Source organism: Pecten maximus, chromosome 14 (assembly GCF_902652985.1).
Source record: "Pecten maximus chromosome 14, xPecMax1.1, whole genome shotgun sequence".
NCBI lineage: Eukaryota > Metazoa > Mollusca > Bivalvia > Pectinida > Pectinidae > Pecten > Pecten maximus.
The window spans coordinates 31,788,386-31,814,062 of record NC_047028.1 but is presented as its reverse complement, the minus strand read 5'-3'; the positions used below and the strand labels follow the sequence as shown (position 1 = coordinate 31,814,062).

The window sequence follows — 25,677 nt, the reverse complement described above, 5'->3', positions numbered from 1 at the left end:
TGCGAGGATTTTGTTGTAGCCTTTATCGTCGTCAAAAAGCAGGAATGGTTCACCAGTGGATGTCTGTGTCCATTTTCCGTCTAAGTTGATGTCGGCCATGGTCTTTGGTAATGCTGGAGTCTGCTTACGGCGAGCTCGGTAAAGTGACGACTTGGCAATATAGAACGTCGGCAGATGGTGGACCATAGCTCTGGAGGTTTCATTCCAGTCGTTATCTCAAAGTCGACTTAGTTCCTCGTCGAAGATGGAGGGTATCGATCTTACGGAATCTACGCAGCGGTCGGTAATCTGGTTCATTATCTGTTTGGCAACAACACTAGCTGGGTAAGAAGTATGGGTATCAGGATGTCGTTCACTGTTGAAAGAGAGGCTGAGCATCCGGATGTTGAACATATCCAGAAGGTCCTGTCACCACTTCTGTGAATCTGTCTGTAGATGAAGCCGTCATGTGAAAGGTTGCGTCCGGCTCTTCTGTTGATGATGAACTTAACGTTGACCTTAGCGTTCGCCATTCCGTGTATGATAAACAAAAACTATTACTACTAACTGAACCTGAAACACATACACACTTACAAGAATATAACAATAATTCTCCAATAACTGATCTATAGAGTAATTATATGATAATCTAACTAAATCTGAAAAAAACATATGTACAGCTATTCGAAGAAAATATGTACTAATCAAACCTGAAACAGATACAACTTTACAAGAATATTTCATTAATTCTACAATAACCGATCTATACAGTATTATATGATAACACATATGAAAAAAACCTAATACAGTATATGTATAGCTATAACTCTATGCAAGTTAAAATATAAACAAAAACTATTCCTCCTCACTAAATCAGAAACAGATGCAACTTTTAAAGAATTGTACAATAATTCTACAATAACTTAATTATAAATACAAATCTGAAAAGCGTACAGTTAATCAATACGAAAGAAATACAGTCTAACTAATATACAATTCCTGTGCAGTGAAAAAGTATGAATTTAAGATTCAGTAATTATGCCAATTCAAATGTTAATAATCAGATATATATACTGAAACGAAAAAGAAACGCAACATGGAAAATTGTGATTAATTTTGTATTAAATATACATATCTGTATAAAAATCGCGGAAATAAACATGCACCCTGCCTAACACCCATACCAATCTTCAAAATCACCCAAGTGTGACTAGAGACCTATGCACTTCCGGCGCGGTAAAAACATCAAAAACCGTGCCTGTACAAACATATGCGTTCTTTTTTCATTCAAACCAGTATCAATTCATCACTAACATTGAGCCACATCATCGCCAATACTTTTGCAAACAATAATTCCTTTTACAATTATGCCACGGTTATCAAAGGTTGATAGAGGACGTGCTATAGCGATGCTTCTGGCAGGAAACACGCAACTTCACGTCGCTCGACAATTCAGAGTTCACAAATCGACTATTAGTCGATTAGTTTCACGTCTTAACGCAACAGGAAGAGTCGATGACCAGCCGAGATCAGGACGTCCACGCGTAACGTCGCGACGTCAAGACCGGGTTCTTAGGTTGGCACACCTGCGTAACAGGAGATTAACGGCCGCTGAAACGGCAAGGAATACGATTGGTAATCATAACCGTCGAATTCATCCCCAAACAGTGATCAACAGACTGCGTGAGGCTAATTTGCGTGCAAGGCGACAGTACGTTGGTTTACCACTAACACCGCAACGTCGAGCACGTCGTATGCAATGGGCAACGGCACATATGCCCAGACGTTTTCCTATGAGACGTTGGAGGTCTATGCTCTTCACCGATGAATCTCGATTCACGTTATTTCGAGCAGATGGCCGTCAACGTGTGTACCGGCGTCGAGGCGAACGTTTTGCTGACGCCTGTGTTTTGGAACACGACCGATTTGGGGGTGGATCAGTTATGGTTTGGGCGGGAATCTCCCATGGTTTGAAGACGCCTTTGGTGATAGTCAATGGGAATTTAACGGCCGTACGCTATCGGGATGAGATCCTTAGGCCCCATGTTGTGCCGTTTGTTAGGCAGCATCATCTAACCTTTCAGCAAGATAACGCGAGACCACACGTTGCAAGAGTCTGTAGAGACTTTCTTGCGACACAGAACATTGTTCCTATAGATTGGCCTCCATATAGCCCCGACCTGTCCCCAATCGAGCATTTGTGGGATGAATTAGACAGAAGAATTCGAAATCGCCGTAACCCCCCAAATACCCTCCCTCAGTTAGCAAATGCACTCGTCCAAGAATGGAATAACATTCCAATACGGAAAGTCAATGCCCTGATGAACTCAATGCAACAAAGAATTAGAGATGTGATAACTGTTCGAGGAGGACACACACGATATTAGGGCACGGTTTCAAAACTGCTGCCATTTCAACTTGGATTCACGTAGGGTACTACCAATCATGACCTTCTAGCAAAGTGACCTGTTCTTAAAAATCTCTAAACATTTAAAGGATGTTACATCAATATTCAATATTAACTATTACATATGAAATTTAAACATAATGCTCACAAGTATTATTTGATTAAACCTACAATTTGAAGTTGCGTTTCTTTTTCGTTTCAGTATATTTACACTATACAACAAAAAATGATACAAGGCTGCAATAATATAAAAGATGTAAATTGAACAATCCTATACAAGTATTTCTTAAGTATTTACACTAAATCTAAAAACAAATTATATCAACTTCTTAATAAATTTAACAAAATGTTAAAGTTTTACAGAAAATATGATTCAAAAGTATTTAACGGTACATTTTTTTTTACAATTCAAGATTCAGAACATTTGTATGCCAAGATGTTGATAATTCAAATATCGGAGCAAAATATGATGATTTTCCAAAGTCCACTTCAGTTTTATACACGATTTCTGAAACAGCTTGGCAATCATTAACAGCTTTTAATGATGTTCTGATCACCTATCAGGTGAGTTGATTTACCTGTGTTCTGATATACCTGTGTTCTTAGACTGAGAACATTTCTGTAACAGACTATAACTCCCTATCAACACACCTTAACCCCTATGTAAACATCCCACCCTAACCAGGGTTGGTGTTCGGGGAAGACCCCGTATCGGGAAGTTCCTTGTACATATGTATATAAATCGTATTAGTTGAGCTTAGACGCTTAATTACGATCATAGACATTAAGTGTAACACACTTTGTGAGTTCACAGAGAATGGACGCAACGTATATGCTATGATGGTTGATTGATATGTTGTGAACCTCGAATTGAAGGAGGTACTCAAGGATGTTCTTTTTAAGTCCTACTTTTCTCTGACTATATAGGGCTGTGTACCAAAGGACTGGTCTCATTTGGTTAGTTTATATCGACGAGATAGCACTCTAAAGTTAACAAGACAATCGGCTTTTGCAAAATAGACAAAATCTGTTAGGATGAACGAGTCTGTCATTGCCATGACTGCCATTTACAATTGTGGCTTTAGATTGAAAAATAATACAATATGTCCGGCAAAATTCAAATCCTTCAATATGATGCTCACAACTTACCAATCAGCCCCCGTACATTGATAATACAAAGCTTGAAATGAATCAATATACGTTTTAAGATTGTATACCCATTTGTAATGGGAATTTACCTGTGAAATGCTGAGTGGGAATGTAATTATATTATTGACAGTGATACATCGATCATGGAATGATACTGAATGATTTCATTAATTTAAATGGACGTAAAATGAGTAGTACAAACTGATCTAGTTAAAATTACCGACCCCTCTTGTATAAATGTGTGTTATATTTACAAATAAGGACCCAGGTTGGGAAAAGAAGAACCCTTTCACGAGGCAGCATTTTCTAAATCTTTCGACCACGATGACATCCATTTCACACTCCGCATTTGGTGCTAAATTAAAAATTGTTGGACGACTTTGTTACCGCAAAAATGCACAATAGAAACACCCCATTATATAACGAGGTTTAGTAAAGTCGGATCTATATAGCCAGGCTCACGTTGACTTTATGGTATTCGAAAATCACAGCAAAAAGGAAAATATTTTTGTCTTAAGGGGTCATATAACAATTTCCAGTAATAATTAAGCTAAGAGTTCTCCAATGCACAAAACGAGTGTTGAGATGGATTTAAAGAGGAATATGTGTTTATGTACGGTGCCGTTGGGGGATTTTCAAGCAGTAGGAAATTATCGAATACCTTTTACGAATAATTCATGACTCATGCAGACTGATTACAGCGAACGCGTATTATCGATTACTATAGTAGAGGTAAGCTGTTCCTGTGCAGTATCATAAGGCGATCAAAGTGAAGTGGAAAACAAGTACACATGAGATCTATAATCATCAATGGCGGTTAAAACAAACATTGCTATAGTTATATTCCGTAAGTTTTCGGAGACTGGAAAAAAGTGTAGCGTTATATGTGAATTAAACTGAATACCACTGGGGTGCCAATGCCTTTCTGTATTCCATTACATGAAATTGTTTCGGTTCGTTTCGCTTTATTTCAAGGGGAGTAGCCATTCTATAGTACCAATATTCTGTTGCAGGTGAGTGACCCTTCGCTGACCCCAGATATCGACTGTTCCGCAGAAGAACTGATTGGCGATGACGCCCTCAGTCAGACAGACGTGCCACTAATGCGTCATCAGGTTGTGGAAATTGCCGCCACAGGAGGTGAAGTAACGTGGTCTGATTTGATATGTAGAGAAAAGGGTATCATTATAGAACAGGTGGTTCCACCAATTAACACAGCTTATGTGGGACTATATCCTTCAAAAACGGAAAATGCCAAGGTCATTCAAGCATTTGATTCTATCTGTGAAGATAATTGTACACCTGAATCTACCACGAACTCTGAAGGAGTTGATGATGACACCGACGACGTCACATCGGCAGAATCTACTGAATGTGTGACACCACGCGGAAGTGATGAATTTGGGAAGGAAATCGTTACGTTTTTGATCAGTGAACTGTTGGATAATGTCGTAAAAGAAACAATATTAAGTGAAAAAGGTATGTCGGGCAGTGAATTTACCGAGAACACAGTAGCTTGCCATGAGGACGAAAAGATATCAAACACATTGGACGATTTGGTAGACAGTACCGAGTTTGACGTGGCTGGAGACTACTTGACTGCAATTGAGAAAGCCAGTCAGAAAAATAACGGATTATTTGAAAGATTTCCAACACCAAAAGTGCTTCATACAGCTCAGCAGTCATGGGAGGAAAATAGAGATGTACCTCCTCGCGACGACTCGGGTCGTCCGCTCCCACACCCGTACATAGCACAGGAAACGGTGGTCACATGTGGGATCGAGGCTGTCGTATCAAATCTAAAGGCCAGGTCGCTCAAGGTAAGGTAATGAAGGTGACTTTGAGTTTCGTCTGCGGTTTAAACCGTACGTTGTTGAACTCCGTACATGGTAATTGTTATAATAATAGTTTTTTAATGTAACGACACTACGGTTCATAAACTGGTCCTGAAATTGTAAAATAGATCATCGTTTTTTTTTCAATAATTGTCAAGTTCATTTTTGAAAATAAGCACATACTACATTTTCTGCTAAATTATTCCACACATTTACAGTACATATTAAGACGCTGTTTTTCCTCTTCATTCGTGAACTCTGTTATGAGTATATTTTCAGAGACTTACTACTGTATGATGTAGTCCATATGCTTTTAGTTTTTGAACTTATTATCTCTTTTGCGGTATGGTATCAACACTTTTTGAAAATCAGTATAAATACAATCGACAATATTTCCATGGTCCTTTTATCAAGATAGTAAGGAGTTGAAGAGTTGTCGATCTGTCTGATATGAATCTATACTGTTTATTACAGAAAAGTGAGTTGGCTTTCATTTGTTTAACTATGTGATTCCTACGAGTGTTTCCACTGTTTTGCACACAACTGATGTGAGACTGACGGGCCTGTAATTTACAGCGAGTGATTTGTTTCCTTTTTTGCATTTTATTTCTTATCACGACGGACGCTACGTATCAATCAAAGGGCCAAAGGCCCTGAGAAACGTCAGGGTCTGAGGTCATATTATAAGAAATTTAAAATTGGATTTTATAGTCAGACAGTTACATTTGTATCAGATGAAATGTCTTCATCTGGCCCTGGTATTCCTATTCTATATATATTCAAGAAAACTTGTATAACATATATATCAGCTGACAACTTTACAATAGCTGAGTATAGTTCTTTTCCCATTTCTTTAATGCTTGTGGAAGATTATTGATATACTCCTGAATCAGTAAAGCTGCTTGTATACTTTGAAAAAGAATCAACTGAACGACATATCGGTCTAAAGATAAAATCCAAGATGTAAACAGCCGAATTTATTTATACTATAAGTTATTAATAAGGCCTATCAAACATCTATTTTATGACCCGTAGTAACACATTTTCACTCCGATAGAAAACTGCGGTCGCGTTGTCCGACGAGACATATCTAGTTTTGACACCGACGCCAGTACATCATGATCAGTCACGGATCACAATCATTAGATTCTTTTCAAACAACAAATAATAACCTTATTTAATAAAATCCTCACGAAAAACGGCAATGTAGTTTGTTACAACTTGCCCTCAATTCCTGGTCATATTTCTTGCGTATTCTAGCGACATACAAATGAATATGAAACTGCGAACGGTCGTTGGTTTAGTTACAGTAGACATAACCGCCATTTTGGCCGACTAGTGATGAGTCACGTGACAGCTGAAGTTATCTCGTGGAATGCTCGGGTGCATTTGACTACGTAAATAGGATTGGTTTTAAGCTATCAAATGTTCCTGCATATGAACTCAGGATGAACAGATGTGGAACGTTTCTCTGTGAATGCATGTAAATTTCCACGGCGATCAAACTGATTTTTCTACTTTCGTTTTCAAGGCAGTATCGAGACAGGACTACGTAATCCTACGCCAACAAAATTGCATATACTGACGAGGAAAAGGGTTGATATTTATACTCTAAAATAGTCTAGAACACCAAGTATTCACATTTCATTTTAAATTATTGGAGTAAACACGGTTTACATCACTTAAATTAAGTCAATAATTGCTATCAAAATAGGAACTATATTAGGCTGCGGATGTATATCATTTGTATGACAGAAAAGAGGAATAGTTAGCCGGAACAGATCTATCAGTAACAACATTTCCCCACCACGCCTATAACAGCAGGTGCCAAAGGCACCCTGACGTTAAAAATACCATGGAAAGATGAGTGTCCAGAACTACCTTCAAATAAGAAGATTGCAAAAAGTCTCACAGAGAGTGTTATTCGCCCTTTAGCTCGCGAGCCAGAGATGCTTAAAATCTTTGGAAACAATACAAGAACAGGAGGAACGCAGCGTTATAGAAAAAGTTGACGCTATTCAAGATAACAATGATCGTCACATACCTTGCTACATTACATTCCGCATCATGCCGTAAAGAAAGATTCCACGACAATACCGATACAAACAGTGTATGACTGTAGACTGCAAGATTGAATTATTGCCTTGAGAATACTCCGCCAGAATTAAACAACTTGACCCTTATTCTCACGCGTTTCAGAGCTAAACAAGAGATCCCTGATGGATCTTGGCGCCCATCATTGAATGATCTATATCAGTCAAATGAAAGATTGACCTTTTCTCTTCTTTTTCCTTCTTTCACTCTTCTTTCAGAACAATTAGTAACCTGGTATAGTACAATATAGCTGGAGCAACCTGCAATAGTCAAAATTAAAGATGGCTGCGAGTGATTACAATTATTGATAAGAAAATTAGCTTAGCTCCTTAGTGAAGGGAGCTATACGAGAAGTTGAACCAGAGCCAGGTCAATTTATATCAAACATTTTCATTGTTCCTAAAAAGAATGGGAAATTTAGGCCAGTTATCAATATACATGGACTAAATGCTTTTGTAGAAAATAAACGTTTTAAACAGGAACATATTAAAATTATTTTGATTTGATTCAAAAGGGTCATTTTTTAACGTCAATAGACTTGAATAATGCTTATTTTATTACTTCTATACATCCGGAGTATCAAAAATACCTAAGGTTCTCATGGAAAGAGCAGGGTTTTTTTTTTTTATAGTTTTTTTGGTTTTACCGTTTGGGTTGTATTCAGCTCCTAGAGTATTTACAAAGGTGTTGAAACCTGTATATGCTGACTTCAGGAAAGCAGGTATTAGATTGCCTATTACATTGATGACTCTTGTTCCGTCAGTAATACACAGAGAATGGTAGATCAATTGACAAATCTAGGTTATACTGATAATACTGAAAAATCAGTATTGATTCCAACAAAGAGAATAGTATTTTTTGGACTTGGTATTGATACTGATCAATTTAAGGTTTGTCTTCCACAGGAAAAGGTAGATAAAATCATTGAGTCATGTGACAAGTTCGAAAGTTCAGCTTTATTTGGCTTCACTCATTGGGCTCCTAGTCCATGCGTTCCATGCAATCCTATCGGGGCCCTCACATTATAGACATTTAGAAAGGGACAAGATCAAGTGGTTCAAACACAACTATGATGATTTTGACTCACTCCTGGTTTTAACTTAACAGAGTGTACAAGAGATTTGTTGGTGGAGACAAAATATTGTTGTATTAAATGATAAATCAATAAGACAAGCACCCCCCTGCAGTTTGGATAGAAACAGATGCATCCCTGCAAGGGGGGGGGGGGGGGGGGGGGGGGGGCATACTGCACTGGTGGTTCTGCTGGAGGCAGGTGGTCTAGGTCTGAAGGTGATATCATATTATTTTTTTGGAGCTTAAGGCAGTTTTCTCAGAATCAGGGCATTTTTTCTCTAAAGAATCTCACTTCAGCATAGGTATTAAGTCAGATAATTCTACAGCAGTTTCCTATATTAATGGCATGGGGTGGCATGCAGTATATTAAACATGATATAATAGCTAGAAAAAAAATTGGGAGTGGTGTTTTGACCGCTGTTTATTCCTGTATGTACAGATAATTTAATTTTCAGACCACAGAATGGATGCTCAAAAGTGAAATTTTTGATAGGATTTGTTCACATTTTTGTCAACCAAATATTGATTTGTTTGCTTCTAAGATTAAATGCAAGATGTGCTGATTATGCTGCCTGGTCTTATGATCCAGAGGCATTGATAGTGGATGCATTCTCAGTTTCATGGGAAGATTACATACCATACATTTTCCCCTACCATTTGGATTGTTGAGTAGAATAATTGTTAAGATAGTAAGTGAAGAGACACAACCTTTCCTCTTATTATGGCGACGGAGACCTGTTAACATTACCACACAACGGAGAAGTCCATCCAATGAGCAGACACCTCGGTCTAGACGCCTGCACTGTATCAGGGAAACTTTGGAGGATTCAAGGTCTTTCAAGAGACGTTGTCTTGTACATCGGATCGTCTTGGGGACAATAAACAAATAAACAGTATGAGCAGGCTTGGAGAAAGTGGAGTAGCTTGTGTTGTTTCAGGAAAATTGATCTATTTCTCCCGTCTGAAGCTCCGGTAATGATTATCTTACCTGTTTAAGACTGGCTTATCTTACTCTGTCATCAGTAGCCATAACGTTAACTCAAACTCTACCTCTATTAGGAGGGAAGTGGTCCATGGGGTCTACACATATTTCTTGACTGATGAGAGGGTTTTACAACCCAAGACCACCTAAACCAAGGTATTCCTACACGTGGGATGTTTCAGTAGTAAAGGATTTTTTACGAACATTATACCCCCTCAAGCAGCTCTCATTAAATTTCCTTACTCTCAAATTAGTGGCTTTAGTAGCTTTGTCATCAGCGTCCAGAGCACAAGAACTACATTACCTTGATATTGATTTCATGAAGGTGTCTGGTAATAAAGTTACTTTTGAAATAGTTGAATTGGAAAAGACATCCAAATTAGGGAAGCCTGCCAGACATCTGGAGTTTACCAGTTACCAAGTTGACAAAAGACTATGCGTTGTCAGAGTTTAAAAGAATTATCTTAAAAGAATTGTTGGCCTCAAAGCCAGCAGTACATTTACTATCGCCAGGTGGCTGAAGGAGGTTCTACGCTTCACTGGTATTGACACTACACATTTTAAAGCACACTCTTACCGAAGTACTACTTCTGTTGCATTTTTGTCAGTCATCAAACTCAGTGATATATTGTATAAAGCAGATTGGTCTAGAGCAGCTACCTTCAATACATATTACAACAGAGATGTGGACTGTTTTGTCTTTGCTATCTCTGTTTAAGGCCGTTGACGTTAATGACGAGATGAACGTTGATGGTTACGTGTTAACCAAGTTGTCAGGGCATGGCTCAGATGTTGATATTACATTGTTACTTTATTTTGTTGATAGTGTTAAAATCGCTATGTGATACCCTCGTAAGCCGAGGGCTTAGTGAGAGCTTTGCCCCCTCCTCCAAGTATCCTATAGGATAAGATGGAGGAGGGGCATTCTTTAAACTAAATAGCCTAAGGCTAAAAGGGTATCTAGCAACCCATATTGTTAATGGCTAGATGCATTGAGTTCTGTTTGCACTTTCCCACCAAATTATGTTTTCTTTAAAAGATGTCGATTTGTGGACGTGTTAAATACTACACATTACTATGAATATTCATGAGGTAAAAACCTCCTTGAATGGAGAGTGTCTCTCACTGGTCAACGAGAATGTGGAATGTGATACCCTCTTAGCTAAGACTATTTAGTTTAAAGAATGCCCCTCCTCCATCATATCCTATGACATACTTGATACTTGAATCTTAATTCCCATTAATCATAATGACTATACCATTGTGGTAATTCATGCCAAAATATTTAGCAATCAGATTAAAACGGTTCACTCATCATTATCAACCTTGTCATGATTTCCAGATATCTTAACTATATGGCATTCTGCTTAGGACAATTGCACACAAAAGTGTTCCGTTAGCTGTTTTATCCTTTCATATTATTAACATACAAGTTTCATGAATTGGAAAATTATTCAATATCGGGAAAATCATTCAATATCGACTTTGAAACAAATCCTCTAAAAAATTAAACACATATGCCATATTTTCAATGCATCTATCCTGCTATTGTTGAAACTAATGATCACTATCTTTTTTCTCTTGACCCAAATTAGGACAAAAATATTTTCCCAAATGATAATAATAATACAATCAAATCAAATTAAATTAAAAAGAAATTGTTGCAGTTATGTCCAGGCTAAAATTTCTGGAATTTTCTCAGATGAACTACATATGTAAAATTCGTTAAATACAATGCTACCAGCAAATAACCTTTTTCTATGCCTGTCTTATAACAGGAGAACGTCAATCTGAAGGATGTCCTTGCGCAAATCCAGACGTCTTGTACTGATAATGTAGCAATCATAGGATGTGTTTTTTCATTGGTCCATTTCTCGAGGAGGGACGAACTAGAGGATATGATTGGAGAAATGACGAATGGGTGGATGGAAGAGGACATACTTCGAGTACACGTTTTCAACTATATATGCAGGTATGATGTGCATTCTTTTCAGTGCATGTTTATTGTTTTTAGAATATATCAAATCATCAAGTACTGCCTACATGTCTACTTATCTGAACGCAATATATTTTACAAATAATCTAATAAGAAAAGAAAACGGAGTTTGTTTTTTTTTCTCGAAAAATTTAGCATTCGTCAAGTTTTCTATACACATGTATATTATATATTAGCAGGACCTACTTCCTCTTTTCCCATTTAATATAAATATATTGTACATAACTGGCGTAATGCAGCTTTGATCAATGGAAATAGGACACGGTAACAAACAACATGTCTGTTAGTAACTGATTATATTTATATTGATGTATTAGTAGAAATGAAAAGATATACGATGTCATTATTTATGATAGATAAAAGAATTCTACAAATTGTTCTAGATCCATGGATATACCGACTGCAACCATTAGCGGATATCACAAGTTTGACATAGCAGTTGACGGAACCGAACATAAGCCCAGGCTGTCCCTTTGGTCGGCGGTACTGCTAAACGACATCTGGAAGTACATTGATACCACGAGACGCAGTGCATTTCGGGACGAGAAGCATTTGTGGAAGGTGTATAGACCATCATTCTGTACCTCGTGGCTTGTGAGTCCGTTGTGCTTCATTCAAACGCATCTGCCGCAGAAACGTTACTGGCAACAACTAAGTCGTCCCGTCAGTAGGTCAGAGTGGGACAATATGGTGGTATTGACGCCCCACTTCTTCCACTATGACTTTCAACTTCACAGTCATGACAGGTACAACATCTCGTGTGATGGCGAGAGGTTAACGGTGTTGTTTCGTTACCCAGAACGGAATCAACTTCTGTTCGAAGCGAAACTTCTATACCAGGGCAATCCGGTGCAGATCAGTCTACCGAAGAACTGTTCTAGCACATTCGTAGAAACTCGAATATCTGACATCTCAGAGTTAGTGATTCGTATTACTCCGCCTCATACAGGTGAATTCATCCTTGTAATATACGGATTGGATATTCTGGAGCACCCCTACAAGTGTATGCATTTGTGCTCGTATAAAATACAATGTAATAAGCTTTCTGGAGATCTAACATTTTTTCCGTCTCTATCCCAAGGGCGTTATCAATGGGGACCAGGCGCCGACACATTGAAAGCTGGCTTGTCCCCTGCGAACTGTTTTGATTCATCTATCGTCTGTGAAGGATCAGCCTTGCACCTGAAATTCCGAATGACAAGTGACTGTGATAGTGAGGATATAATGGTAATACTGACAGGAGGAGAACAGTATGAAGAGGTTCTAGACAGGTACGTATTTTTCTGGGCGGCTGATGGTCTTATCCACTTTCTTGTGCATTCGCCAGGCCCTGGACAATACGTGCTGAACATTTGTCAGAAGATACGAAGCGCTATAGTTGCCGTCTGCTCCTATCTGCTCGAGTTTAGGAGTCAGGCCTCAGATGTTACACTTCCGCTTGGATTCACAGGTAACAAGCTCGGCATCACCAGGGCAGGTTTAAATGCAGGATTCGATCAGAAAGAGTGGCTCACGGCTTTTTCTAAAGCTCCCGCTACAGGGGAATTGGTACTCCAACCTGTATTTGACCACGAACAAATCGCAAATAGCTTCATAAAGCTACGACTTCTGGGAAGGGACTGCATGGACATGACAATTTACACAAAATGTAATCTTGATGACAAGCTTCTGTCGTGTACAGTTCTTCTTCCAAGGATAGGTACCTACCTCTTTTCTCTCTACGTGGAATCGTTGAAAGGTTCCACGGCGTGCTGGCACAATGCTCTAATCCTTGCGGAGGTTCCATGTGCTAACTGGGCTCCATTTCCGAGCAGGACTCATGATGTGCCAATTGATTTCTGTCTTCATTCTCCACTTTCCGGTCAAATTCCCTCCAAATCAGAGGTAGAGTTTTCTTTACAACTAAACGCGGCTCACGATGTTGCCGTAGTAACAAGTGGTGGTTGGTTCCATCTGGAAAAATCAGATTCCAATTCTTCGTTGTGGACAGGGAAAGTGAACACAGGCGCAAGAGGGACGGATATGAGGTTGTGTGCGAGGTTCGAGTCTGGATCTGGAACGTTCACCCCTCTGTGTATCTACAAGGTAAGTCTCGATCAGAAATATGTTCATATAGTTCTCATTTTGAGAATGTGATTCAGTGGGCGTCGTCGATGAAGGGGATTTCGTCGATGAAGAGATGTCGTAGATAAAGGGTGTCGTCAATGCAGGGTCGTCGTCGATGAAGGGACGTCGTAGATAAAGGAAGGGGTGTCGACGATGAAGGGACGTCGTAGATAAAGGGGTGTCGACGATGAAGGGACGTCGTAGATAAAGGGGTGTCGACGATGTAGGGACGTCGTAGATAAAGGGGCGTCGACGATGTAGGGACGTCGACGATAAAGGAAGGGGTGTCGACGATGTAGGGACGTCGTAGATAAAGTGGTGTCGACGATGTAGGGACGTCGTAGATAAAGGGGTGTCGACGATGTAGGGACGTCGACGATAAAGGAAGGGGTGTCGACGATGTAGGGACGTCGTAGATAAAGTGGTGTCGACGATGTAGGGACGTCGTAGATAAAGGGGTGTCGACGATGTAGGGACGTCGACGATAAAGGAAGGGGTGTCGACGATGTAGGGACGTCGTAGATAAAGGGGTGTCGACGATGTAGGGACGTCGACGATAAAGGAAGGGGTGTCGACGATGTAGGGACGTCGTAGATAAAGGGGTGTCGTCGATGTAGGGACGTCGTAGATAAAGGGGTGTCGACGATGTAGGGACGTCGTAGATAAAGGAAGGGGTGTCGACGATGTAGGGACGTCGTAGATAAAGGGGTGTCGACGATGTAGGGACGTCGTAGATAAAGGAAGGGGTGTCGTCGATGTAGGGACGTCGTAGATAAAAGGGTGTCGACGATGTAGGGACGTCGACGATAAAGAGATGTCGTCGTTGAAGGGTTGTCTTTGATGAGGGGACGTCACCTATCACGGGGCATTGTATATGTAGAGGCGTCGTCAATGAAGGGGATGTCGTCGATAAAGGGGTGTCGACGATGTAGGAACGTCGTCGATAAAAGGGTGTCGTGATGAAGTGGGCGTCGTCGATAAAAGGGTGTCGTGATGAAGTGGGCGTCGTCGATGTAGGGACGTCGTCGATAAAAGGGTGTCGTGATGAAGTGGGCGTCGTCGATAAAAGGGTGTCGTGATGAAGTGGGCGTCGTCGATGTAGGGTTGTCTTCGATGAGGGGACGTCACCTATCACGGGGCATTGTATATGTAGAGGCGTCGTCAATGAAGGGGATGTCGTCGATAAAGGGGTGTCGACGATGTAGGAACGTCGTCGATAAAAGGGTGTCGTGATGAAGTGGGCGTCGTCGATAAAAGGGTGTCGTGATGAAGTGGGCGTCGTCGATGTAGGGACGTCGTCGATAAAAGGGTGTCGTGATGAAGTGGGCGTCGTCGATAAAAGGGTGTCGTGATGAAGTGGGCGTCGTCGATGTAGGGTTGTCTTCGATGAGGGGACGTCACCTATCAAGGGGCATTGTATATGTAGAGGCGTCGTCAGTGAAGGGGATGTCGTCGATAAAGGGGTGTCGACGATGTAGGAACGTCGTCGATAAAAGGGTGTCGTGATGAAGTGGGCGTCGTCGATAAAAGGGTGTCGTGATGAAGTGGGCGTCGTCGATAAAAGGGTGTCGTGATGAAGTGGGCGTCGTCGATGAAGGAATACCGTGTACAAAAGGGGAGTCGTCGATGAAGCAGAATACGTTTACGCTAATCTTATTTTTCTTGTACTATTTCAAGAGGATATATTCAAATATATTCTCTTCTATATCGTGTCTTAATTTTCTTTGTTTGCAGTGTAATGTTCTGTGACTATATTGTTCTGCTCCGATTAGAAATATTTAGTATTGATTAATAAATTATATTCCAGGTGATTTCAGGAGATGAATACGAGTCTAGATCCCTACAACAGAGTAACCTGAGGGAAACTATACTACGTCGTACAGAGCATTAGTTAACAATGACTGGACAAAACTGGACATAGATGTCCACATCAGAGAAACCCGAGGAAAACTATACTACGTCGAACAGAACATTAGTTAACAAAGACTGGACAAAACTGGACATAGATGTCCACATCAGAGAAACCCGAGGGAAACTATACTACGTCGTACAAAGCATTAGTTAACAATGAGTGGACACAAATCTCTACATCAGAGTAACCCGAGAGAAACTATACTACGTCGTGTAGGGATTTAATCAACATCGACTGGACAAAACTGGAAATTCTACCTGAAACAGGACCAAGCCTTACTTGGCAGTGATGAGGGACCATTTGTATCTGCCACATTCAAGATTTTAACGGGACATTAACAAACTGTGAATAGTTATATTTTTTCATTAAACTCTGACCTGCTTTCCACATCAGTGGGAATAAAACAAAGTTAATAACAACATAAATGGAATGTCGTGTTGTTTGTAGGGCTCTTGCTCGTTGCGAGTGCTTTTAGAAATGCATTCGTGTAAAACTTTCCGGCATCCTAAAACCATCGCTTTTAAATTCGAATTAAGGCCTGATTTTCACTTTGCTATTCTATGTATTTATTTACTTTACTTTATACAGTATATATATATATATATCATTTTTAATTGCTTCAATTGTGATTACGGGTGTACAAGAAACGGACATGGACAAACTTGCCGTCATTAAATACCAAGGCGAAATCCAAATTGATTATTAGAGAAAAATATCAATCGAAATAAGCACTTCAATATATACTGAAAGCTGAACACTGGGGGATTTAGATAAACAAATCAAGCTCACTGACTCAATAGTATATTGATGAGTCCATACTGAATGTGCCTTGCTGAGTGCATCGCATGCGGCCTATATCACAGTCTTCGCAATTCCCATAGTAATATGGAGGACATACATGTATTTAATAGAATATGATAGAATACACACTGGTAAAGGGAAAAGCACCGGCAGTTATTCCAACGCCTGACTGTTGTTCGCAAACTCCAATGCTAAATTTCAACAATGGCGGTTTTTAGTCTCCGAGACAATGTTCCCGAAACAGACGTCGCATAAACCAAGAGGCCCGATAATGGCCTATGTCGCTCATCTGGAATTTACTTTTTTATGTGTATCGTTTAATCATAAGAGATTCATTTTTAATCTTTCAGGTTATCAAAAAAAGAATTTACTTCTTATGTTTGAACAATTTGATTTCTGACATTGTATATCATCCCAACATTTGTGGGCTCCATCAAAGGAACCAAAAGAAGTCGCTTGAATTTTTTAGTAAATTTGACCCGTAACTTTGAATAAGGTCAAGGTCATATCTTTTCACAAACTTTGTCGGGCCTTCTCGGGGATTCTATAAAAAAAACGTCGATGGCAGGCCCGGTACATTCAGCGAGAAGCAGAAGACATTCTTTTCCTGGCTCTGCAGGAGGGTTACAAAACGTTTATATCTCATCATAATTAGTTGCAAAAAGTTACCTCTCTTCCATTGTTGTCCCATTTGAAGAAACGGATAAGAGCGAATTGGCATTAACATACCGCTAGTACATTAACCACCTAAGTAATTGGATATACTTGTGTCAGGATACTGGACACAAACCCTTGATTGGTCCATTAATTCGTCATCAAAATATTATGATCGACAGCATTAACTCATCTTAATTTTCAGCTGATATGGGATGCCTTAGATATGGCTTGTGATCAACAGAATTATGTGGATTGCACACATGAAACCCTTCTGGGCAGCATGCTACAGGCCAATTATCAGATCTCTGGGCCTTTTACTTTTTGAGAACAGACGTCCGACAGACACCATGCAGGTGACTTAAAGATTTAAATGAATCTTCCAAATCTTTGGTTTGAAGTGGTTTGTTTAACGTCCTATCAACAGCTTAGGTCAGTTAAGGACGGCTCTTCCGAGACAAATATGATGGAAGGGCGGACACCAGTTCTATTTTAACAAGGAGCCTTGCTCGCCTGGACATTTCAGTAATCAAGATAAAAAGTCTGATTTAAAATATATAACAAATGTTTTCCCTATAATGGCTCAAACTAAATTATGTCAGTCTTAAAGAAGAAGGATTTTTTTTCTATATTTCCCCTATTGGGCCCCTCTCTCCTGCCTTACAGGAGACACTCTCCTTGTAAACACAGTATTGAATCTCCAGGAAAGCCATACCGTCCGTACATAAAACAGGAGACACTCTCCTTGTAAGCACAGTATTGAATCTCCAGGAAAGCCATACCGTCCATACATAAAACATTGGATCTCCTTTGCCCAATAATGCTCCAGACAAATTTTTACGAAAATCCATGCAGTTAATTGGGACTAGTACCGGTAGAGTGATTAAAAGGATTTTAATCTATTACCCCTATTGAGCCCAACACCTCCCACCCCAAGGGAGCCACATCCTCCGTTTATACACAACATACATATGATCTCCTTTGCCCAATAATGTTTGTGATTTAAAGGAAATGTTGACGGACACTGCTGTTTGGGCAAAGTGAACAAATAATAGTGACCTTGATCTCGATATTTGGCTATTTAGTTATCACACCTCTGCACATCACAGTGTCTCACCATGTGAAAATTCCAGAAATGATGAATTTGAAATAATTTCTTAATTCAATAGACCCAGAGGGCCTGCATCGCTCACCTGGATATTTCAGTAAGTATGGCAAAATACTCTGATTTAAGTTAAATTTCAAATATTTTCCTTCTTTTTAACTGACTCTCCCTGATAAAGAACAAGAATTTAAAGTTTTTTGTTTTTGTTTTGTTTTTCTACATTTCCCGTATTAAAGCACCTTAAAACCCTTCCATCTATATGAAAATTATTTGATTTTACCTCATTTGGGTCTTGAGAAGAAGATTTTTGAAATTTCAGTCAATTTGACCCTTTTTAGCCCCGCCCATCAGCCCCTGGGGGTCAGTCAGGATGAACATGTACATAACATCAAACTGTAATCCCATGCTGATAATGTTAATCAAGTTCGAATGAATTCCAATAGAAATCCAACAAATCACGGTTAAAATTATGATTTCTCTATATAAACTTTATTAAATTTTACTCCCTCCCTAGGGGCGAACGTGAGACCTCAAAGCAAAGCCCAGGTGACCTAAAAACACAGATTTGTTTCCAAAGAATAACTTTTTTCTCTTATCATTGTATACCAATCCACCTGCATTGAAACAATATCTAAGAGGAATGAATCGTACTATATTACAATTCAATGTATGGATAGTGTTGGTTACTTGTGTATACATTCTATAAAATGAAGTTTTCACATTTTTCACTTGTTTTCAAGATTGTTTTAACGTTGGTGACAGATTGAAAGGGTTGTAGCAGCATAGATAACTGAAGATCAATCATCAAGGCTGTAGCACCATCAGATAACAGATAAAAAAACCCGACTGCAACCAGATTACTGAGGATCGATCAGAAAGGCTGCAGCACCATCAGATAATTGAGGATCGATCAGAAAGGCTGCAGCACCATCAGATAATTGAGGATCGATCAGAAAGGCTGCAGCACCATCAGATAATTGAGGATCGATCAGAAAGGCTGTAGCGCAATCAGATAATTGAGGATCGATCAGAAAGGCTGCAGCACCATCAGATAATTGAGGATCGATCAGAAAGGCTGCAGCACCATCAGATAATTGAGGATCGATAAAAAAAAGGCTGCAGCACCATCAGATAACAGAAGATCGATCAGAAAGGCTGGATCATCATCACATAAGAGAAGAGTGATCAGAAAGGCTTTAGCACCATCAGATAACAGAAGATCGATCAGAAAGGCTGTAGCATTATCAGATAACAGAAGATCGATCAGAAAGTCTGTAGCATTATTAGATAACAGAAGATCGATCAGAAAGGCTGTAGCATTATCAGATAACTGAGGATCGATCAGAAAGTCTGTAGCATTATCAGATAATTGAGGATCGATCAGAAAGTCTGTAGCATTATTAGATAACAGAAGATCGATCAGAAAGGCTGTAGCATTATCAGATAACTGAGGATCGATCAGAAAGGCTGTAGCATTATCAGATAACAGAAGATCGATCAGAAAGGCTGTAGCATTATCAGATAACAGAAGATCGATCAGAAAGTCTGTAGCATTATTAGATAACAGAAGATCAATCATAAAGTCTGTAGCATTATCAGATAACTGAAGATCAATTATACATAGAACTATCTTTCTATATGATAAGAAGCGATCTTGATCGGTACCATAAGGAGGCATTCTAATGGAACTTGTGATAGATCAATATTAGCAAGCAGATCTTGGGATGACAAGACTCTCTGGATTAAAAAACTTACGCTTTTATAGGTTAATATACAGCTAGTACATGTACTTCTCTAGAGTTAACACAAACAATTCAAACAAAAAATGTCTTCTCTTTTTTTTTAATTAATTTTCCCAGCATAATTATTATCAAAATTCACCCACTGTAAAGAATACAGAACAGTTGCACGAAATTGTAAATACTATCTTGGACATTGAAATCACTGAGTACACATCAACACACTTGTTACTGAAATGTACCCTTCAGTAATGTGGTCCTTCTATTACCAATCTGTTCAAATACGAACAGAAAATCATTCACAAGCAATGTACACAAATAAGTATAGTTACTGTAGATCCTTTAAAGTATTAACAATCATACTCTATAATTACACTATTCCTACCTGCCTATTCTAAGGAACCAACCCACCCGCCCGCCCGCACACTCACACGCACACACACACACAAACACACACCCACACTCACACACAGGTCTAGGAGAAAATAAGAAATGATATTTTCACTAATTCTGTGATTAAGCTAAAGCACCCTTTGTTGTGTTAATTTGACAGAATCATTTTATCAAGATGTTTCAGATGTTTCCATTTTTATAATAATGCTTCAATGTGGGAAGCAACTCTTTGTTTCACATTAATGAACACATGCTCTAATTTCACGCTTAAATATAATGAATATTATTATATAATAGCAGAAATGTTTGTTGGTGATGCTTTTTCTGCTCATTCTTCTCCTGAAGAATATAATGAGCGATTTTTTTCCCATACAACCAGGAGTCACTAAACTGAACTATAATAATGTTTGCTAGTAGTTGACATCAAATTGATCAATTTTTATTTCTTGAACTTACAAATATCTATGTTTGGTTTTTGTATGACTATTTGAATACCTAATCAAATACCAAAATGGTTAATTCTGGTCTAATCTTTGGAATTATATACAGCACTAAAAGGTTTTTGCACTACTAACAGTACAATATTGATAGTCTAGACATTTACTGTTTGAATAACTTAGTATAACAGGCAAACAAAGGAAATCACAATAAATCGAGATACAAATGTACTTGACAACAAAGCATCCACACTAGTAGGCTTATATACTGATATTATTATACACAGCTTCTGTTCCATTTTCATATCTCGAAAAAATCAAAGTGTGTCAGCACTTCTAGACATCTCTATCTGTTTATTTTTATACTGACATAGATATGCTTCTGTTGATTGGTATGTCTGATACACCTGTCTGTATGTCTATGACATCTGCCTGTAGGTATGTAGACACCTGCCTGTAGGTATGTAGACACCTGTCTGTAGGTATGTAGACACCTGTCTGTAGTTATCAAGACACCTGGCTGTAGGTATGTAGACACCTGTCTAGGTATGTAGACACCTGTCTGTAGGTATGTAGACACCTGTCTGACGGTATGTAGGCATCTGTCTGTAGGTATGTAGACACCTGTCTGTAGGTATGTAGACACCTGTCTGTAGGTATCAAGACACCTGTCTGTAGGTATGTAGATACCTGTCTGTATGTCTATGACACCTGTCTGTAGGTATGTAGACACCTGTCTGTAGGTATGTAGACACCTGTCTGTAGGTATGTAGATACCTGTCTGTATGTCTATGACACCTGTCTGTAGGTATGTAGATACCTGTCTGTATGTCTATGACACCTGTCTGTAGGTATGTAGATACCTGTCTGTAGGTATGTAGACACCTGTCTGTAGACACCTGTCTGTAGACACCTGTCTGTAGGTATGTAGACACCTGTCTGTAGGTATGTAGACACCTGTCTGTAGGTATGTAGACATCTGTCTGTAGGTATGTAGACACCTGTCTGTAGGTATGTAGATACCTGTCTGTAGGTATGTAGACACCTGTATGTAGGTATGTAGACACCTGTCTGTAGGTATGTAGACACCTGTCTGTAGGTATGTAGACACACCTGTCTGGTAGGTATGTAGACACCTGGCTGTAGGTATGTAGACACCTGTCTAGGTATGTAGACACCTGTCTGTAGGTATGTAGACACCTGTCTGACGGTATGTAGGCATCTGTCTGTAGGTATGTAGACAACCTGTCTGTAGGTAGTAGACACACTGTCTTAGGTATGTAGACACCTGTCTGTAGGTATGTAGACACCTGTCTGTAGGTATGTAGAAACCTGTCTGTAGGTATGTAGACACCTGTCTGTAGGTATGTAGACACCTGTCTGTATGTCTATGACACCTGTCTGTAGGTATGTAGACACCTGTCTGTATGTCTATGACACCTGTCTGTAGGTATGTAGACACCTGTCTGTATGTCATGGACACCTGTCTGTAGGTATGTAGATACCTGTCTGTAGGTAGTAGACACCTGTCTGTAGGTATGTAGACACCCTGTCTGTAGGTATGTAGACACCTGTCTGTAGGTAGTGTAGACACCTGTCTGTAGGTATGTAGACATCCTGTCTGTAGGTATGTAGACACATGTCTGTAGGTATGTAGAATCCTGTCTGTAGGTATGTAGACACCTGTATGTAGGTATGGTAGACACCTGTCCTGTAGGTATGTAGACACCTGTCTGTAGGTATGTAGACACCTGTCTGTAGGTATGTAGACACCTGTCTGTAGGTATGTAGAAACCTGTCTGTAGGTATGTAGACACCTGTCTGTAGGTATGTAGACACCTGTCTGTAGGTATGTAGACACCTGTCTGTAGGTATGTAGACACCTGTCTGTAGGTATGTAGACACCTGTCTGTAGGTATGTAGACACCTGTCTGTAGGTATGTAGACACCTGTCTGTAGGTATGTAGACACCTGTCTGTAGGTATGTAGACACCTGTATGTAGGTATGTAGACACCTGTCTGTAGGTATGTAGACACCTGTCTGTAGGTATGTAGACACCTGTCTGTAGGTATGTAGACACCTGTATGTAGGTATGTAGACACCTGTCTGTAGGTATGTAGACACCTGTCTGTAGGTATGTAGACATCTGTCTGTAGGTATGTAGACACCTGTCTGTAGGTATGTAGACACATGTCTGTAGGTATGTAGACACCTGTCTGTAGGTATCAAGACACCTGTCTGTAGGTATGTAGACACCTGTCTGTAGGTATGTAGACACCTGTCTGTAGGTATGTAGACACCTGTCTGTAGGTGTGTAGAAACCTGCCTGGTACAATACAATCACAATCAGAATATCGGGCCAACCATCACTGCACCATTATGTTAAGAACATGGATGTAGTGCAGTGGTTTAAGATGCAGGTATTTCATGCCAGGCGATAAGTTGCTGTAGATTGGGAGTTTGAGGCCCGGTCAGGTCATATAATTGTCTTCCTTTGTCATTTGTTTTACTATGTTATATATCTAATTATTATCACAATGTACCATATGCACTATGTTGTGTTGATCCGAAGGTAAAGATTTAAATTTCCTGTCTAGTTGTACTGTGTTGAATATAAATAATTTTAAATATATACAAAGATATACAGTGTATAATCATCAACTTATGCTGCAGGCTGATATGATCACATTTAAAAGTCTTAAAATTATAAGATCTACACACAAAATCCCAAATAATAAAACAAGCGTCTGAGAGCCCACCATGATTACTGATAAATGAAACATGTTTGAGAATTCTACCATATACATGTACAGTTAAGTTTGTGAATTAGCCATCTTAGGATCATCCCAGATTTATCATCAGATCATATGGTTAACATAGTTTTTACATTTATAATTGATGTGATAGACATCATAATTAAGTCACATGGCAAGCATGTGAATGTCCATATAAGGATATGCCTGACAAACACCAGGCCTTTGTTGTAATGTCTGTAGGGGACGTGTATCACAGATATAAACTTGGCTTTTGTAGTCTCCTCAGGATTTGGATGCTGATAACAATAAATTTATCTGTAATGAAATTAAAATGATTGTTAGGACTTCATATGGCAGGATATCAATGCTCTCAAAAATATTGTAACTTATTTAAAATCAATAATCTGGAGCTGAACAATATATAGTGTATGCCATATAGTGCTATATACTATATGTTGCATTAAAATGAGATTAGCATCACCTCATCAGTGGCTATCTGGCAGGCTATAAATCTCACTTTTCACTACAAAGTCAATATCTAACTTTTTGACAGAAATTGACGACAGTAACCTTTCGAAAAATAGTTGAACAAGAGGCCCATGGGCCTTAACGGTCACCTGAGATTTGAAATATTTCAGTTTATTTAATTGACCCTTTTTGCCCCCCCTATCAGCCCCTAGGGGTCAGTCAGGGCCACCATATGCATATTATCAAACTTTCATTCCATGCTGAAAATGTTAACCAGAATGAATTCCCATAGAAATCAAAACAAATCAGTCAAAAATGTGATTTCCCTATATAAACTATAGTAAAATTTACCCCCTCCCCAGGGGCAAACTTGTGACCCCAGGGTCATGAAATTTAAAATTTCAATAAAGCACCATAAGACCCTTCAAACTGTAAAGAGTATTTGATTCCACCTTATTTCAGTCTTGAGAAGAAGATTTTTGAAATTTGAAATTATAAATTATAGTAAAGTTTACCCCCGCCCCAGGGGCTAACTTGAGACCCCAGGGTCATGAAATTCACAATTTTGGTAAAGCACCTTCAGACCCTGCCATCTATGAAGTGTATTTGATTCTATCATATCTGAGAGTAGAGAAGAAGATTTTTGAAATTTCAGTCAATTTGACCCTTTTAAGCCCTGCCCATCAGCCCCTGGGGGTCAGTCAGGGCCAACATGTGCATGCCATCAAACTGTCATCCCATGCTGACAATGGTTACAAAATTAGAATGAATTCCAATAGAAATAAAACAAATAAAAGTCAAAAATGTTATTTCCCTATATAAACTATAGTAAAGTTTAGCCCCGCCCCAGGGGCAAACTTGAGACCCCAGGGTCATGAAATTCACAATTTTGGTAAAGCACCTTCAAACCCAGCCATTTATGAAGTGTATTTGATTCTATCATATCTGAGAGTAGAGAAGAAGATTGGTGAAATTTCAGTCAATTTGGCCCTTTTTAGCCCCCTGGGGGTAAGTCAGGGCCAACATGTGCATGCCATCAAACTGTCATCCCATGCTGACAATGTTTACAAAATTAGAATGAATTCCAATCGAAATAAAATAAATTAAAGTCAAAAATGTGATTTCCCTATATAAACTATAGTAAAGCTTAGCCCCTCCCCAGGGGCAAATGTGAAACCCCTGGGTCATGAAATTTACAATTTTGGTAAAGCACCTTAAGACCCTTCATTTATGAAGAGTGTTTGATTCCAGCATATCTGAGAGTAGAGAAGAAGATTTTTGAAGTTTTAGTCAATTTGACCCTTTTTGGCCCCGCCCCTCAGGCCCCTGAGGGGTGGGGATCAAATAATTTACAATTTTGGTTGACCTTTAGCCATAGAAGCTTCCTGCCAAATTTCATAGAAATTGGTGTGTGGGTTTTGGAGAAGACGGCGGACGACGCACGACGACGGACAAAAGGGGATTAGAATAGGTCACTTGAGACTTTGTCTCAGGTGACCTAATAAAAATTCTTTTTGGGATGCACAATAAATCACAATTTTAAACCAACCAATTTTCGAAGGAATCAGTCAGAAAATGTTGGAGATTTTGCAGACAAAAAAGAAAAACTTCAATAAACATGAGTACTGGGCGAGTCTATATGTCCCAATACATACCTGTTGAGTACTAGGTGAGTCTAGATGACCCAATACGTACCTGTTGAGTCCTAGGTGAGTCTAGATGACCCAATACATACCTGTTGAGTACTGGGTGAGTCCTAACGACCCAATACATACCTGTTGAGTACTAG

The 25,677-nt window shown here is 39.3% G+C and overlaps 2 protein-coding genes across 3 annotated transcripts in view; one reads left to right on the top strand and one right to left on the bottom strand.

Annotated features, from left to right (window-relative positions):
* Positions 1–345: 345 nt before the first annotated feature.
* LOC117341866 lies at positions 346–15,903 on the top strand. Its single transcript, XM_033903727.1, has 5 exons — positions 346–402; positions 4,549–5,355; positions 11,299–11,492; positions 11,900–13,601; positions 15,430–15,903. Exons 1-5 carry the CDS (start codon positions 346–348, stop codon positions 15,511–15,513), a joined length of 2,844 nt encoding a protein of 947 aa, XP_033759618.1. The 3' UTR covers positions 15,514–15,903.
* Positions 15,904–23,338: 7,435 nt separating this feature from the next.
* LOC117342505 (conserved oligomeric Golgi complex subunit 3-like) overlaps positions 23,339–25,677 on the bottom strand; it is a 33,560-nt gene continuing 31,221 nt past the window's right edge. For both annotated transcript variants that reach the window (XM_033904679.1, XM_033904680.1), the window contains one exon: positions 23,339–23,735. In XM_033904679.1, the coding sequence (XP_033760570.1) occupies positions 23,703–23,735 (33 nt within the window). In that variant the 3' untranslated portion in view covers positions 23,339–23,702. The remainder of the gene's footprint in view (positions 23,736–25,677) is intronic.

Coding starts and splice junctions, on each gene's coding strand:
- LOC117341866 (XM_033903727.1), top strand. CDS start 346: ATGTCGTTCACTGTTGAAAGAGAGGCTGAGCATCCGGATGTTGAACAT. Junction 5,356..11,298: donor TAAAGGCCAGGTCGCTCAAG/GTAAGGTAATGA, acceptor GTCTTATAACAG/GAGAACGTCAATCTGAAGGA. Junction 13,602..15,429: donor CCCCTCTGTGTATCTACAAG/GTAAGTCTCGAT, acceptor ATTATATTCCAG/GTGATTTCAGGAGATGAATA.